The sequence below is a fragment of the Elephas maximus genome, chromosome 2 (genome assembly GCF_024166365.1).
Source record: "Elephas maximus indicus isolate mEleMax1 chromosome 2, mEleMax1 primary haplotype, whole genome shotgun sequence".
Lineage (NCBI taxonomy): Eukaryota > Metazoa > Chordata > Mammalia > Proboscidea > Elephantidae > Elephas > Elephas maximus.
The window spans coordinates 223,732,410-223,747,928 of NC_064820.1; the positions used below are offsets into that span (position 1 = coordinate 223,732,410).

At 39.0% G+C, this 15,519-nt stretch overlaps 1 protein-coding gene across 1 annotated transcript in view; it reads right to left on the bottom strand.

Annotated features, from left to right (window-relative positions):
• Positions 1 to 15,519, bottom strand: part of DSCAM (DS cell adhesion molecule) — a 1,038,663-nt gene that overhangs the window by 766,650 nt on the left and 256,494 nt on the right. The window contains exon 3 of the mRNA XM_049874902.1: positions 6,514 to 6,660. Coding sequence (XP_049730859.1) covers positions 6,514 to 6,660 — 147 coding nt within the window. The remainder of the gene's footprint in view (positions 1 to 6,513; positions 6,661 to 15,519) is intronic.

Here is a 15,519-nt window from a genome sequence, read left to right on the forward strand (position 1 = left end):
TCTTCACTTTCAGTAAGCAAGGTTGTGTCATCTGCATCACGCAGGTTGTTAATGAGTCTTCCTCCAATCCTGATGCCCCGTTCTTCTTCATATAGTCCAGCTTCTCGAATTATTTGCTCAGCATACAGATAGAATAATTATTATGAAAGGATACAACCCTGACGCACACCTTTCCTGATTTTAAACCACGCAATATCCCTTCGTTCTGTTCAAAAGACTGCCTCTTGGTTTACGGACAGGTTCTGCGTGAGTATAATTAAGTGTTCTGGAATTCTCATTTTTCTCAATGTTATTCATAATTTGTTATGATACACACAGTGAATAGATGTTTAAAAAATGCATATAGGCATCATGACTCTTATTTTTCCTGGTTCAAGGGAATTAGGCAACAAGGCAATAGGTCAGGATTCACCATATTAAGACAATAGATGGCACTGTGTGTTTGTCCCTTAGATACTTTCTGTCCGCGTATTTACAAGCTTTCTACCGTCCACTGCGCCAGTGTGGATCGGGGAGGTCAAACCTGTGGTCCAGGTGAAGCATCCAGGTGAACTGTCCATGGTGACCACCCAGGTGAACTATCTAGGCAAACGTCAAAGGCAAAGGCCCAGAGCATCAGTCCTTACGAGCCTCTGAGGGAATTACGAGATCCTTATACCAGAATGCACCTTAGAAGCCAGGATGGAGAGACTTTCACTTGCTTACTTTGGACACATCATCAGGAAAGGCCAATTACTAGAAAAGGACATCATGTTTGGTAAAATGGAAAGCAGATTTGCCCAGTGCAATACATTGTTTTTGATTTCTTGACTGCTGCTTCCGTAGGCAATGATTGTGGATCCAAGTAAAATGAAATTCTTGACAACATCCATCTTTTCTTTGTTTATTGTGATGTTGTTTATTGGTCAGCGAAAATGAGGGAAACCCTCAATGAGATGGGTTGACACAATAGCCACAACAATGGGCTCCAGTGTACCAACGGTCATGAAGACGGCACAACCGGGCGATGTTATCATTCTCTTATAAATAAGGTCACCATGCATCAGAGCTGACCTGACAGCAATTAACAATGACATACTTTTAGGTCATCGCTTTTTTCTTTCTAACAGCCCCTCAAAATAAATGAACTCATTGATGTCCTTGATATAAGTGACCTGATGGCCTCATAACAAAAAGGTACATCGTGATTCTTGAGTCTACATTCAGTCCAACTTAGAACGCCCCTGGAAAGAAATCAGCATGTGACCTAATGTACAATAAGCTAATGAAAGCAACCATCTGAATGGCTAATGAAACTTCATTCAGCTCGAATTAAAACCTAGACTGCCACATGATTGGTGCTTCTCATCCCTGTGAGAACTTAGTCATTTCTTTTATCAACTGAAATAAAGGGAAAAAAAAAATTAGTAAAGACCTGTTGATAGGAATCATTTTGTTTCTTTTTGAAAGAATACACCTAAGATTTTATCTTTTGAAATTGAAAAGCAATCTCTAGAAGACACATAAACCAGTACCAGCTGCCGCCAAGTCAATTCTGATTCATGGCAAACCCACGTGTTACAGAGTAGAGCTGTGTTCCACAGGGATTTTCTGACTGTAATCTTTACAGAAGCAGATTGCCAGGTCTGTCTTCAGAGGAGCCTCTGGATGAAGCCAACCTCTAACCTTTTGGTTAGTAGCCAACAGCACCAGGCAGGGACTCCAAGAGGACAAATACCATCACCTTAACCAAAATTTCCAAAGGGCTCTGGCTGACAGCATTTGCATAAGCCCAACTCTTACCTATTAAACCTAGGCCTTTGCTTCTCTGGCCTCCTCCAAGGATGCCCCTGATCCTGGAGGGGTGAGGGGTAGATTCCAAGCATCAGCCACAACAGATACCTCACACCCTGCAAGGGAAGCTTTTGCAAGGAGCTCCTGGAGTGGACGCAGAGGGTCACAGCTTGTTTAACATCCTTTAACGCCCTCTCCTGACTTCCATTAGCTTCCATCTTTCTTAGGTCAGCCACCAATAGCTCTCCATCTACTTCCCCACTCCCCACTTATTACATCAGGATACTTACACAGACTTAGTTTCATGGCTGATTTAGTTAATTGCTTTTCTCCACAGAGAGACTCAGTAACTAAAGCAAGTGATGTGTGCACAGAAAGGATGCTTCCTGGGACACATCTTCCAGCAGGATTCACTGCAGGCCAGATGACTCAGTGTCCTGGGCAGAGCAAGGTGGGGTGATGACCACTGACGATTAATAAATTTAAACTAGTTCAACAAGAAGTTACAGGGGTTATCGGTTTGACAAAGTAGAAATCATCTGCTGTGTATCCAGCATTCGGGGCATCATTCCTGAAGTTCAGAGCTAACTCAGAACAAAGCCGGGTCCTAGGGACCTTTGTACTTGGTGAGATTCTCCCCCGTAGTCAAGAGTCCCAGTGCTTCCCTCCAGCGGCTCAGCCCATGGGGTATCAAGAGAGGACTGGGCAGTGGGAAGCCATCCCTGGGTGGGGCAAACAGTTAAGCACTCAGCTACCTACACAAAGGTGGGTGGCTCGAACCCACCAGAGGCACCTTGGAAGAAAGGCCCAACAATCTGCTTCAGAAAAATCAGCCATTGAAAACTCTACGGAGCAGTTCTACTCTGCACAAATGGAGTTGCCATGAGTCGGAATCACCTTGATGGCAACTGGTTGGAGCGGTGGAGAGGCCCCAGCCACCAGAGAGAAATACGATGTCTCCACTTCAATCATCTGAAGCTGGTTTATTTATTAAGACTCGAAATGTCTTCAGCCTTGTTTGTCGCCTCCAGTGACTTCATGACCTCTCTCCCAGGGCAATTTTGGCAGCCTGATGGGTGAGCTCAGGCACAGGGAACAGATCCCAGGCTTTAGCAGTGAGTGACAGCAGGTCACCTTATATAGCCTAATTTCCAGAATTTTCTTCTTATAGGTCATAACGCAGCCTGGGAGCCCTATTCTCATCTGCAAGGTTATTTTTAATTATAGGTCTCTTTGACTCAGGGTAAAATATCTGAGTGTGAAAACTACTATGCCTTTTTTTTTTTTCTCTGCCCCACAGGGCATCTTTGGAATATCCTGTGTTTTGTTAAAAGGCTTACTTCCTAATAAACCAGCAAACAAAAACTTAAGATTCCTATGGTCCTTAATGCATTAAAAGCCTGTACTGTATCTGTTTCCGAAATACTTTGGTCAAGAAAGAAGAGCCAAGTGGTGATCCACAGTATGTGTCGTTGCTTGTAACATTTTACCAAAGGATGACACCAAACGCAGGACCGAGAGTGATGAGAGTTACCGGCTCCCATCAGTAAAATATAAAACTCTGCAGTCTGCATGCAAGCCTCCTCCCACTGGTCAGATAGACAAATCCTCTCATTTTATTTAATTAGGTTCATGTGGGAAGGAAAAACAAAACCTATTCACATAGATTGCAAAAGGTGAAACCTGCATTTGAATATAGCATTAATTAAAGAAGTCTAGGAAGCATAATAACACATGTATTATACATATATGTAATATGTATTTATATATGTGTAGTAGATATATTTTTAGTAGATATATAGAATATGCTATTTTTTTATACGTATATACGTACATGGTATACTGTATATTATATTTATATATATATATATATAAAACCACCTTTGTGGTAGATACTTCTATTTCTCACCCAGATTTCCAGTTCTTCGCTCCTTCCTGGCACGTTCCCCACTGAAGTCAGACATGGCCACATGACTTGGTTTGGCATTAAGAGCCAGTCTGTAATTCTCCCACACTCTCTTCCCTTGCCAGGACAGACCCTGAAGTCTCATGTTTGGATAGCAGTGTTATAGATGGTGGAAACTGTCAGCCTAGGCTCCTAAGTGTTAGAGGCTGCAAAGACGACCTAAAAGTCTTCCTTTCCCTGAGTCCATGACCCTCACCATGTAAATGTGAACACCATTCCATTCTGCCTTTGGGCTCAGCTAGATAACTTGTTGTGAGATGTGGAATCACCTTGCAGAAAGCAATGTGTCCTTTGTTGGTTCTTTCTAGCGGGATCAAGAGCTGAGGCTAATGAGTGGATATTGCTGAGTAAGGCTCAGGTGGCATGATGTAATCTATCATGGCCATGTGGTGAGGCTGGTAGGTGACCTGGACCCTGAGGATCTGATAAGCCTTCTGATTGGTGAGTATGACAGGATTAGGTAGTACATCCCTCTTTGGGACATGAAAGCTCCACGCTGGGACTCATTTTTGACTCTAATACTAGAAATACAGCCACAAGTATCGGGTACTCTCCATGAGTTCCGTGAGTCATTCCAGTGAATTAATGGACCCACAGGGGCCATGAGAGCCAGCAAGAGCTGGCATCTGCCTATGTGGCAGTCTGAACAAAGGTGTCCTTCTAACTTGTGAGCTCTAACCCAGCTCTGGAGGACTAGGGTTAGAAAGAGTGTGCTGCTTGAGAGAATGGAGAAATGGGAAGCTGAGGAGTGGATCCACTTCCACATTTTGGGAATTGGATCCTTGCCGAGCCTTACCATGTAGTTAGCAACAAAGGTGAGGTTTACCTACTTTGCTTCTTGCTTAGCATGCACATCATTAAATCCCTCCAGCTGCCATCAAGAAAACCAAAATGACCTCTAAGGAAACAAGATTAAAACCATCAAACAATCAAAATTAGAAAATAGAGTCAAGTGGGTCTCTATTCTGATTACTGCAATTGCATTTCAGTTCTTAAGCTTGGTATTTTCTAGTGCCCCAACTTAAATTATGATGATTAAGCAACAAAACAACAAGGAATTTACTGCTTAGTGAAGTGTGAAGGATTTTGAATTCATCGTAAAGACAGTTTTAAGAAAAATAAAAACTCTGACTTTATCCAATGCACCACATGAACCACAGCCACCACCAGCCTGAACCCAGAAGAACTAGATGGTGCCCGGCTGCCACTACCACTGGCCCCTCTGACAGGGATCACAAAAGAAGGTTCCAGACAGTGCCGGAGAAAAATGTGGAACAAAATTCAAATTCACAAATAAAGACCAGATTTACTGGCCTGACAAAGACTAGAGAAACCCCCAAGACTATGGCCCCCGGACCCCCTGCTAACACATATTGAAGCCACTCCTGAAGTCCACCTTTCAGCCAAAGATTAAACAGGCCTATAAAACAGACAATAACACAAGAGGAATGTACTTCTTAGATCAGTCAAGTAGATAAGACCAAACGGGAAAAACACCTGCCCAAAAGCAAAGACAAGAAGGCACAAAGGGACAGGGAAACTAGATGAATGGGCATGGGGAACCCAGGATGGAAAGGGAAAGGGGGAGAGTGCTAACACATGGTGGAGATTGCAACCAATGTCACAAAGCAATTTGTGTATAAATTTTTGAATGAGAAACTAATTTGTGCTGTAAACTCTCACCTAAAGCACAATAAAAAATACACAAAATTTTTTAAAAACTTCTATTTTCTACCATATCCTAGATTATGCAACCTCTAAAGATGAAAGATTTTGTTTTTAACTTGTATTTTGTACTGGTTTCTGATCCTGATTGTATAGTAACCTATACGGTCTAGTTAATCAGTAAATGAAAAACCAAAAACGGTGTGTCACCATGAGGATTTAGCTCCAGTTTGTTACTTCTATGAGTGGACAACATTTTGGTGGTATACAAGAATTAAAATTCATTAGTAAGAAAGTGTGTTTGCCAGTGTGTGTGTGCGCATGCATGCATAAAGCCAGGTAAAGGCAACCATTTATACTCCGCGTTAGACCATACACAATGCACATCATAACTCTTTCCCAAAAGCAGCCAACACACTTTTAGAGATGCCAGCAGTCATTATCCAGCAATGAACGAAAATAGGAAAATTGAGCATTGCATCCTTTGGCCTTTCCCGATATATAGCACAGAGCAAGAAATCAACTTAAATATCACTACAAATGAAGAACCCTCAATTTCCCAGAGGCTAAATTTCCACTGCGCAATTTCTAGGTACCAAAAATAAGCTAAGAAAATATTTATGTACAAATACACATTTCAGTGCTGATTATATATTCTTAATGGCATCTTCTAGAAAGAGATTAGAAAGACAGCTAAATCTTAGACATTTAAAAGGATCAAAGGAGCATGAAATCTGGGCTTCTGTTTTCCAGATGTTAGTATAAGACTGTCGGTCGTAACGGATATCACTGAGGTCTGACAAAGATGTAAAAATGCCACCTTATTTTTAGAAGCAGAAATGAAGCCACAATTTCCTCATAAAAAGCAATATAACTGCTATGCTCATAGTGCAATCTCCAACCTTTGATCAGTTCACCAGATTATCTCAATCAAACCATTGTAAACCAACAAAAACCACATTATTTATTAAAGAGCATCATCCTTAAGTATACCGATTTATAGTTATATACCGATTTGTAGTTATAACACGCACATAAACAGCAATGTGAAATAATCATGCGCAAAGCCAGCCTGTCACACGCTGGAGGCACAGTGCCACGTGGCCTACCTGAGACAAGTGAAACAGTGTCTTTCTCCCATGAGACAACAGTGATATACGCCTCCACCGAGGAGGGGATAATGCACTTGAAGACTGCGACATTGCCTCTCATGGTTTTCTGGTCCTCCACACGGACTGTATAGGGCTCCCGTAAAACTAGAAGGGGAAAAAGAGTACCCTTGGTGAGACACACAGTCAAACGAGCTCATTACGAGAGTATCTCAGTCTGATATATACATTTTAGCATAAATATCTTCAAAGCAGGAAATACACTGGCAAGAAAATTAGAAACTGAATTTGACGTCTTCCTCACTGTTATGGATCGAATAAATTGTGTCCTCCAAAATACGTACCAGGATCCGAACCCCAACAGCTGTGGAATGGAGCCCTGCTGGCACCATATTTAAGTGCTCCGCTGCTAACCGAAAGGTGGGTGGTTCAAACTCACCAGCTATTCTGCAGAGGAAAGATGTGGCATTCTGTTTCCATGAAGATCTACAGCCTTGGAAACCCTACGGGAGCAGGTCTAGTCTTTCCTGTAGGGTTGCTATGAGTCAGAATCAACTCCATGGTAATGGTTTTTTGTTTTTTGGTATAGCTGTGGATATAATCACTTTGGGGACTAGGGCTTTCGCTGTTATCCTAATGACATCTATCACTGCAGGGTGTGTCTTAAATTTAATCACTTCTGAGATATACAAAGAGGAGATTAGACAGACAGACAAGCAAGCACAAATGAAGGAAAGATGGAAGACATATGCAGACCGCCAAGGAACTTAGGAAGGCAGGGGTTGCAGAAGCTGAGACAAGGATCCTCCCCCAGAGCCAACAGAGAGAGAGCCTTTCCCTAGAGCCTGTGCCCTGAATTTAGACATCTAGTCTACCAACCTGTGAGAAAATAAATTTCCGTTCTTCAAAGCCGCCCAACTGTAGTATTTCTACTACAGCAGCACTAGGAAACTATGGGGCAATTCTACTCTGTACTATAGGGTTACTATGAGTAGGAATAAACTTGAGAGCAATGTTTTTTATTTTTTTATCCTTAAGTACAACACTGTCAGTGATAGGATAATATCCATATGCCTAAAAGGAAGACCAGTTAATATGACTATTATTCAAATTTACATACCAGCCACTAATACCAAAGATGAAGGAATTGAAGATGTTTGCCAACTTCTGCAGTCTGAAATTGATCCAACACGCAATCAAGATACATTGATAATAACTGGTGATTGGAATGCAAAAGTTGGAAACAAAGAAGAAGGTTTGGTAGTTGGTCAATATGGCCTTGGTGATAGAAATGATGCCAGAGATCGCATGATAGAATTTTGCAAGACCAAAGACTTCTTCGCTAGAGATACCTTTTTTCAACAACATAAATGGTGACTATAACCATGAACCTCAGCAGATGGAATACAAAGGAATCAAAATGACTACATCTATGGAAAGAGATGATGGAAAAGCTCAATATCATCAGTCAGAACAAGGCCAGGGGCTGACTGCAGAACAGACCCTCAATTGTTCATATGCAAGTTCAAAGTGAAGCTGAAGAAAACTAGGAAAACTCCACGAGAGCCAAAGTACAACCTTGAGTATATCCTACCTGAATTTAGAGACCATCTCAAGAATAGATTTGATGCATTGAACACTAATGACTGCAGACCAAATGAGCTGTAGAATTACATCAAGGACATCATACATGAAGAAAGCAGGAAGTCATTAAAAATACAGGAAAGAAAGAAAAGACCAAAATGGATGTCAGAAGAAACTCTGAAAATTGCTTTTGGACGTTGAGCAAATATAGCAAACGGAAGAAATGATGACGTAAAAGAGCTGAACAGAAGATTTCCAAGGGTGGCTCAAACAAGACAAAGTATTATAATGACATCTGCAAAGACCTGGAGTCAGAAAATCAAAAGGGAAGAACATGCTCAGTATTTCTCAAGCTGAAAGAACTGAAGAAAAAAATTCAAGCCTTGAGTTGCAATAGTGAAGGATTCTGTGGGCAAAACACTGAATGATGCAGGAAGCAACAAAAGAAGATGGAAGAAATATACAGAGTCACTGTACTGAAAAGAATTGATGGATGTTCAATCATTTCAAGAGGTGGCATATGATCAAGAACTGATGGTACTGAAGGAAGAAGGCCAAGGTGCACTGAAGACATTGGCAAAAAACAAGGCTCCACAAATCGAGATGTTTCACAAACAAATGTAGCACTGGAAGTGCTCACTCGTCTACTGCAAGAAATTTGGAAGACAGTTACCTGGCCAAACGACTGGATCCATATTTATGCCTATCCCAAAGAAAGGTGATCCAACTGAATGTGGGAATTATCAAACAATATTATTGATATCACATGCAAGTAAAATTTTGCTGAAGATCATTCAAAAGCAGTTGCAGCAGTACGTCAACAGGGAACTGTCAGAAATTCAAGCCAGATTCAGAAGAGGATGTGGAACCAGGGATATCCTTATTGATTTGTGGGGCACAGAGCAAAATAAAAAATTGATGCCATTAAAGTTACTAAAATGGAAAACTTTTTATTCTGTGGTCTCTCTCTCAACCTGTCGTGGTGTTTCTTATTTGCTATATAATATTGTGCTCCATCCAGCATAGGGATAATCATGGCCAGGTGCTCCTAGAGCCCCTACCCCATGACTCAGTGCGTGTGACCCACCAGCTGCCACTCTCCTCTCCTGCCAGCCAGTTGCCAGAATGGGAATATCAACTTCACCTTCACAGGGGCCTACTACCCTAACCCATGGGAAACCATTTGGGTGGTCTATTATTAGGCACATATATGTTTATAGTTGTTACATCATCCTGACCAATTGACCCTTTTAGCATTATAAAATGTCCCTCTTTATCTCTAGTAACACTTTTTGTTTTAAAATCTATTTTGTCTGATATGAGTACAGCCACTCCAACTTTCTTTTAGTTAGAAGATATACATTTTTCCTTTTACTTTCAATCTATTTGTATCTTTTAATCTAAAGTGCCATTCCTGTAGCCAACAGGTAGTTGGATTTTTTTTTTTTTTTAATTTATCTAGTCTGGCAATCTCTGTCTTTTGACCGAATTATTTAATTCATTCACATTTAATATTATTATTGATATAGTTGGATTTATTTCTACAATTTCACTTTTTGTTTTCTATATGTTTCATGTCTTTCCTGTCCCACTATTCTGCTCTTGCTGCTTTCTTCTTCATTAAGTGAGTGTTTTCTAATGTAAAGTTTTAATTTCTTTAAAGTTTTTTTTTCACTACATTTTTTGGAAGTTTTTGTTTTAGTGGTTTATCATATACATCTTATCTTAACCAGCTTTGGATTTATACTAAATAAATTCCAGTGATATTGAGAAGCTTACTCCTATATAACTCTATTCTCTTACTGTCCCTTTGTGTTACATTATTGTCATGCATATTACGTCTATGGATGTTATAAACCCAACAACACAGTGCTATAATTATTACTTTATAATTATTACTTTACCATGCAGTTTTTTTCCCCCCTTTGAGCACACTGAATATGTTATTCTACTGCCTTTTGGCCTCCATTGTTTTTGCAGGGAAGTCAGATGTTAACCTTATTGGGGTTCCATAGTAAGCAATGAGTCATTTTTCCCTTCCTATTTCAAGATCTTCTCCTTGTCTTTGACATTCAGCATTTTTAGTATGATGTGTCTGTGGATCTCTTTTTGTTTATCCTACTTGAAGTCTGTTGAGTTTTCTGGGTGTGTAAGTTACTGTTTTGTCTATAAATTTGTGAAGTTTTCAGGCATTATTTATGCAAATATTTTTTCTGCTCCTTTCTCTTGGTGAAAAAACTGAAGATGTCAAGAATTTCATTGTTTGGGTCAACAACCAATGCCCTTGGCAGCAGGGGTCAATAAATCAAATGACATATTGCTTTGGACAAATCTGCAGAAGATCTTTTCAAAATCTTTGATGACTAAGGTGTGCCTGACACAGCCATGGTATTTTCAATCACCTCATATGTATAGGAAAGCTGGACAACAAAAAAGGAGGATCACAGAAGAACTGACACATTCAAACTTTGATATTGGTGAAGAATATTGAATACACCATGGACTGCCAGAAAACTAACAAATCATTATTAGAGTAAGTACAGCAGGAACGCTCCTTAGAAGGGAGGATGGCGAGACTTCCTCTTACTTACTTTGAATACATCAGCAGGAGGGAGCAATTGCTGGAAAAGGATATCATGCTTAGTAAATTAGAGGGTCAACAAAAAAGAGGGAGACCCTCAATGAGATTGACCAACACAGTGGCTACAACAGTGGGCTCAAAAACAGTAACAATTATAAGGATGCTGCAAGACCAGACAATATTTTGTTCTGCTATATCTAAGGTCACTATGAGTTGGAGTTAACTCAATGGCACCTAATAACAACAACAACTCTCTCCTTCCTCTCCTTATGGAGCTTCCCTTGCAGATATGTTGGTACACTTAATGTTGCCCCACATTTATCTGAGCCTCTTTTCATTTTTCTTCAATCTCTTTTTTCTCTATTCTTTGGCTTGCACTGCTATTTGTTGCCTTTGAATCAATTCTGATTCGTGGTGATTCCATGTGTGCAGAATAGAACTGTGCTCTATAGGGTTTCAAAGCTGTGACTTTTTGGAAGCAGGTCACTAGGCCTGTCTTCTGAGGCACTTCTGAGTGGGTTCGAACCACCAACCTTTCAGCTAGTCATCACACACTTAACCATTTGTGCCACCTGCATAATCACTATTGATATAGCTTCAAGTTCACTTATTCTTTCTTCTTCTACTTAATACATACCATTAAGCTCCTCTCCTGAAATTTTTAGTTAAGTCGTAGTTTTCATCTCCATAATTTTCATTTTTTTTTATAATTCCTATCTCCTTTTTGACATTCTCTCTTTTATGTGACGTAGTCATCATACCCTCCTTCGCATCTTTAATCATGGTTTCCTTTAGTTCTTTGAACATCTTTATAATGACTAATTTTAAGTCTTTTTCTTATAAACCCATCATCTGCTCTTTCTCAAAGACAGTTTCTGTTGCTGTCTCTCTCTTCCTCCCTTCCCTGATGAATCAAACTTTCCTGCTTCTTTGTATGCCTCATAATCTTTTGTTAGAAATGGAACATTTTAGCTACCAAATTGTGGCAACTTTGGGTCTTCAGGGACTGATATTGTTATTTTCTCAGTGACTGGCTGTTATGGATTGAATTATGCCCCCCAAAAATGTGTGTCAACTTGATTAGGCCATGATTCTCAGTATTGTGTGATTGTCCACCATTTTGTGATCTGATGTGATTTTCCTAAGTGTTGTCAATCCTACCTCTATGATGTTAACGAGGCAGGATTAGAGGTAGTTATGTTAATGAGGCAGGACTCAATCTACAAGATTAGGTTGTTATCTTGAGTCAATTTCTTTTGAGATATAAAAAGGAAAAGTAAGCAAAGAGACAGAGGGACCTTACACTACCAAGTAATAAGTGCCAGGAGGAGAATGCGTCCTTTGGATGTGGGGTCCCTGCGCTGAGAAGCTCCTAGTCCAGGGGAAGATTGATGACAAGGACCTTCCCCCAGAGCCAACAGAGAAAGCAAGCCTTCCCCTGGAGCTTACACCCTGGATCTGGACTTCTAACCTCCTAGAATGTGAGAGAATAAATGTTTGTTAAAGCCATCTACTTGTGGTACTTCTATTATAGCAGCACTAGGTAACTAAGACACTGGCTGATTATTTTAGTGGAGTATAGTGTTCGGCCTCTGATGCTGCATCTCAGGAAGGTACAGCTTTGAGTATGACATCTATCATTCTACTATGATACTGGTGCTAATACGGCACCCTTCCACTCATTCTCTGACCACACCCAGCTACTAAACTCCACTAATTGAGGGATGATTGCACTATCATTGTTTTCAACAACACGTTGGAGCATAAATTACTCTATAAACTAACCCGATACAATTCAGGCTCCTTTGAAAAAAACAGTTTCTAAAATCAGTGTTTGATTTTTGCTCTGAGCCCAGGAATGTTCCTCCCAGCTATCTCTTTCCTGGGTTTTCCCCTACAAACTAGCTGACCTAGAGTTTAACATATATTTTGAATCTCCTGCCAACTCACTGTCGCTACAACCTCCACGGTTTTTGACAGCACTTTTAGGCTTGAATTTATATTCTGTTGCAAATGAAGTCAGTTGCTTTGGGAAGAGATTAAGAACTATCCATTTTATGGTCTGTTTCTCCTCCAATGCATAATCTCTGAACCAGGGCTAGGCAGCTGGGAAGTATTCTCTCCTCTTCAATTTTCTGGAAGCTTTTGTATAAAATTTTTATTATTTCTTCCTTAAATGTTTAGTAAAATTCAACAGTGAAGCCATTTGCACCTGAAATTTTCTTTGTGGGAAAATTTATTTTAAAACTATAAATTTCTTTAATAGATATAGGGCTACTCAGGATATGTATTTCTTCTTGAGTGAGTTGGGTTATTGTTAGTGGCTGTTGAGTCAGCGCTGACTCATGATGACCACATGTACAAGAGAATGAAACTTTATCCAGTCTTGCATCATCTTTAAGATTGTTGGTATATTTGAGTCTGGTGTTGCGGCCATTTTATCAGTCCATCTCATTAAAACTTTCCCTCACCTGCACTGGCCCTCCGCTTTACCAAGTATTATGTCCTTCTCCAGCAATTGGTCCCTCCTGATGACACATCCAATGTGAGTCAAAGTCTCCAACAATATTCTGTCACTCGTAATGTTTTTATTGGCTAATTTTTGGAACTAGATCACTAGGCTTTTCTTCCTAGCCTGTCTTAGTTTGGAAGTTCCGTGTGACCATGCTGGTATTCAAAATACCAGTGGCATACTTTCCAGAATCGTAGCAACATACAAGCCACCACAGTACAACAAACAGACATGTGGTGGGAGTTTGGGTAGTTTGTATCTTTCAAGGAATCTCTCCATTTTCTCTAAGTTGTTGAATTAATTGATGTACACTTGTTCCTAATACTCCTTTATTATTTTAATATCTATATTACATGTAGTGATGTCATCTTTCTTGTTTTTTACATTGCTAATTTGTCTTCTCTCTAATTTTCTTTTTCAGTCTGACTAGAGGTTTATCCCTTTTACTGACTTTTTCAAAGAACCTTTTTTTGGCCTCATAGATTTTTTTGTATGTTTGTTTCTATTTTGTCTAATTTATTGATTTCCACTCCAATGGAAATCAATATTTCCTTTTTACTTACATTGGTTTTTTTTGCTCTTCTTTTTTTGGTTTCTTAAAGTAAAAGCTAACACCATTACATGAGGCCTCTCTTCATTTATAATATATTAATACCCTCCCAAGTACTGTTTTAGGTTTTAGTAGGTTTTAGTGGCATCCCCCAAATTCTGATATATTGTATTTTCATTTTCATTCAGTGCAAAATACTTTCTAATTTTCCCCCTGCATTTTGACACACGGGTTATCTAGTATTCAAGCATTTGGGGATTTTCCAGAGATCTTATTGTTAGTGATTTCTAATTTAATTCCATTGTGGTCAAAGAATATATTTTGACATGATTTGTTTAATTGCTCACAATATGGTCTATTTTGGTAATGTCTGTGTGCCCTTGAAGAGAACATATGTTCTGCTGTAGTTGAATGGAGTATTTTTTAAATGTCAATCAGGCCAAGTTGATTGATAAGTGTCATTCTGATCTTCTTTATCCTTGCCATTTTTCTGCCTACGTGTTCCACCAATTATCCAGGGATGAATATTGAAATCTCTGACTATAAATGTGGATCTTTATGTTTCTCCTGGAAATTCTATCAGTTTTTGCTTCATATAATTTGAAGCTCTATTATAAGGTATATAACTATTTAGCAGTTATGTTCTCTTCATTAACTGACCCCCTTTTCATTATGAAACAAGTTTCTTTTGCCCTAGTAATATTCTTTGCTTTGAACATACTTTACCTGATATTAACAGAGCTACTCTGATATTCTTTTGATTAGGGTTAGCATGGTATATCTCTCCCCATCCTCGTACCTTTAACCTACGTGTGTCTTTGTATTTAAAGTATACTTCTTATAAGTATATTTGACTCCAATCTGGAAATCTCTGCCTTTTAATGCAGATGATTGGATCATTTCAATTTAATTTGAGTATTTATATGGTAAGGTTTAAATTGGTCATCTTGCTATTTGACTTCTGTTTTCCTCATATTCTCTGAGTTTCTTTTTTCCTCTTTACTTTCTTCCTTCTTTTGGCTCAATTGATTATTTTTTAATGATTTCATTTTTTTCCTCCTTTGTTGGATTATTAACCACAACTTTGTGTTTTATTTTATTGGTTGCTTCAAGTTTTATAGTATGCATCATCATCTATACGAATTTATTACCATCTATATTCCGGTATCGCTCCACATATAGCAAAAGAACCTTATAATAGTGTACTTCCATGCCTATCCTCCTGGTTTTAATGCTATTGTTGCCATGTGTTATACTTCTATGTATGTTATAAAACCTATAATATATTGCTAATATTGTTTAAGCAGTAAATTATCTTTTAAAGAGAATAAAATAATCTTATTAATTCATCCATGTAGCTACAATTTCCATTGAACTTCTACCCTTTGAGTGATCCAAATTTCTATCTGGAATCATTTTATTTCTTGATTGTAGGACTTCATTTAAGATTTCTTGCAGTGTGGATCTGCTCTTCATGAATTCTTTCAGCTTTTGTGTATCTGAAAAAAAGTCTTTTTTCACCTTTGTTTTTGAAAGATATTTTCACTGGGTATAGAATTATAGGTTGACGGATTACTTTTCTTTCAGTACTTCAAAGATGTTGCCATGCTGTTATCTCACTCGCATGGTTTTTAACAAGAGATTTGCTGTCATATTACCTCTGTTCCTCTGTGTGTATCTTTTTTCTCTGGCTGTTTTTTAACATTTTCTCTTTTACACTGGTTTTGAGCAATATGACCATGATGTGCCTTGATATGGTTTTCTTCATGCATTTGTGAT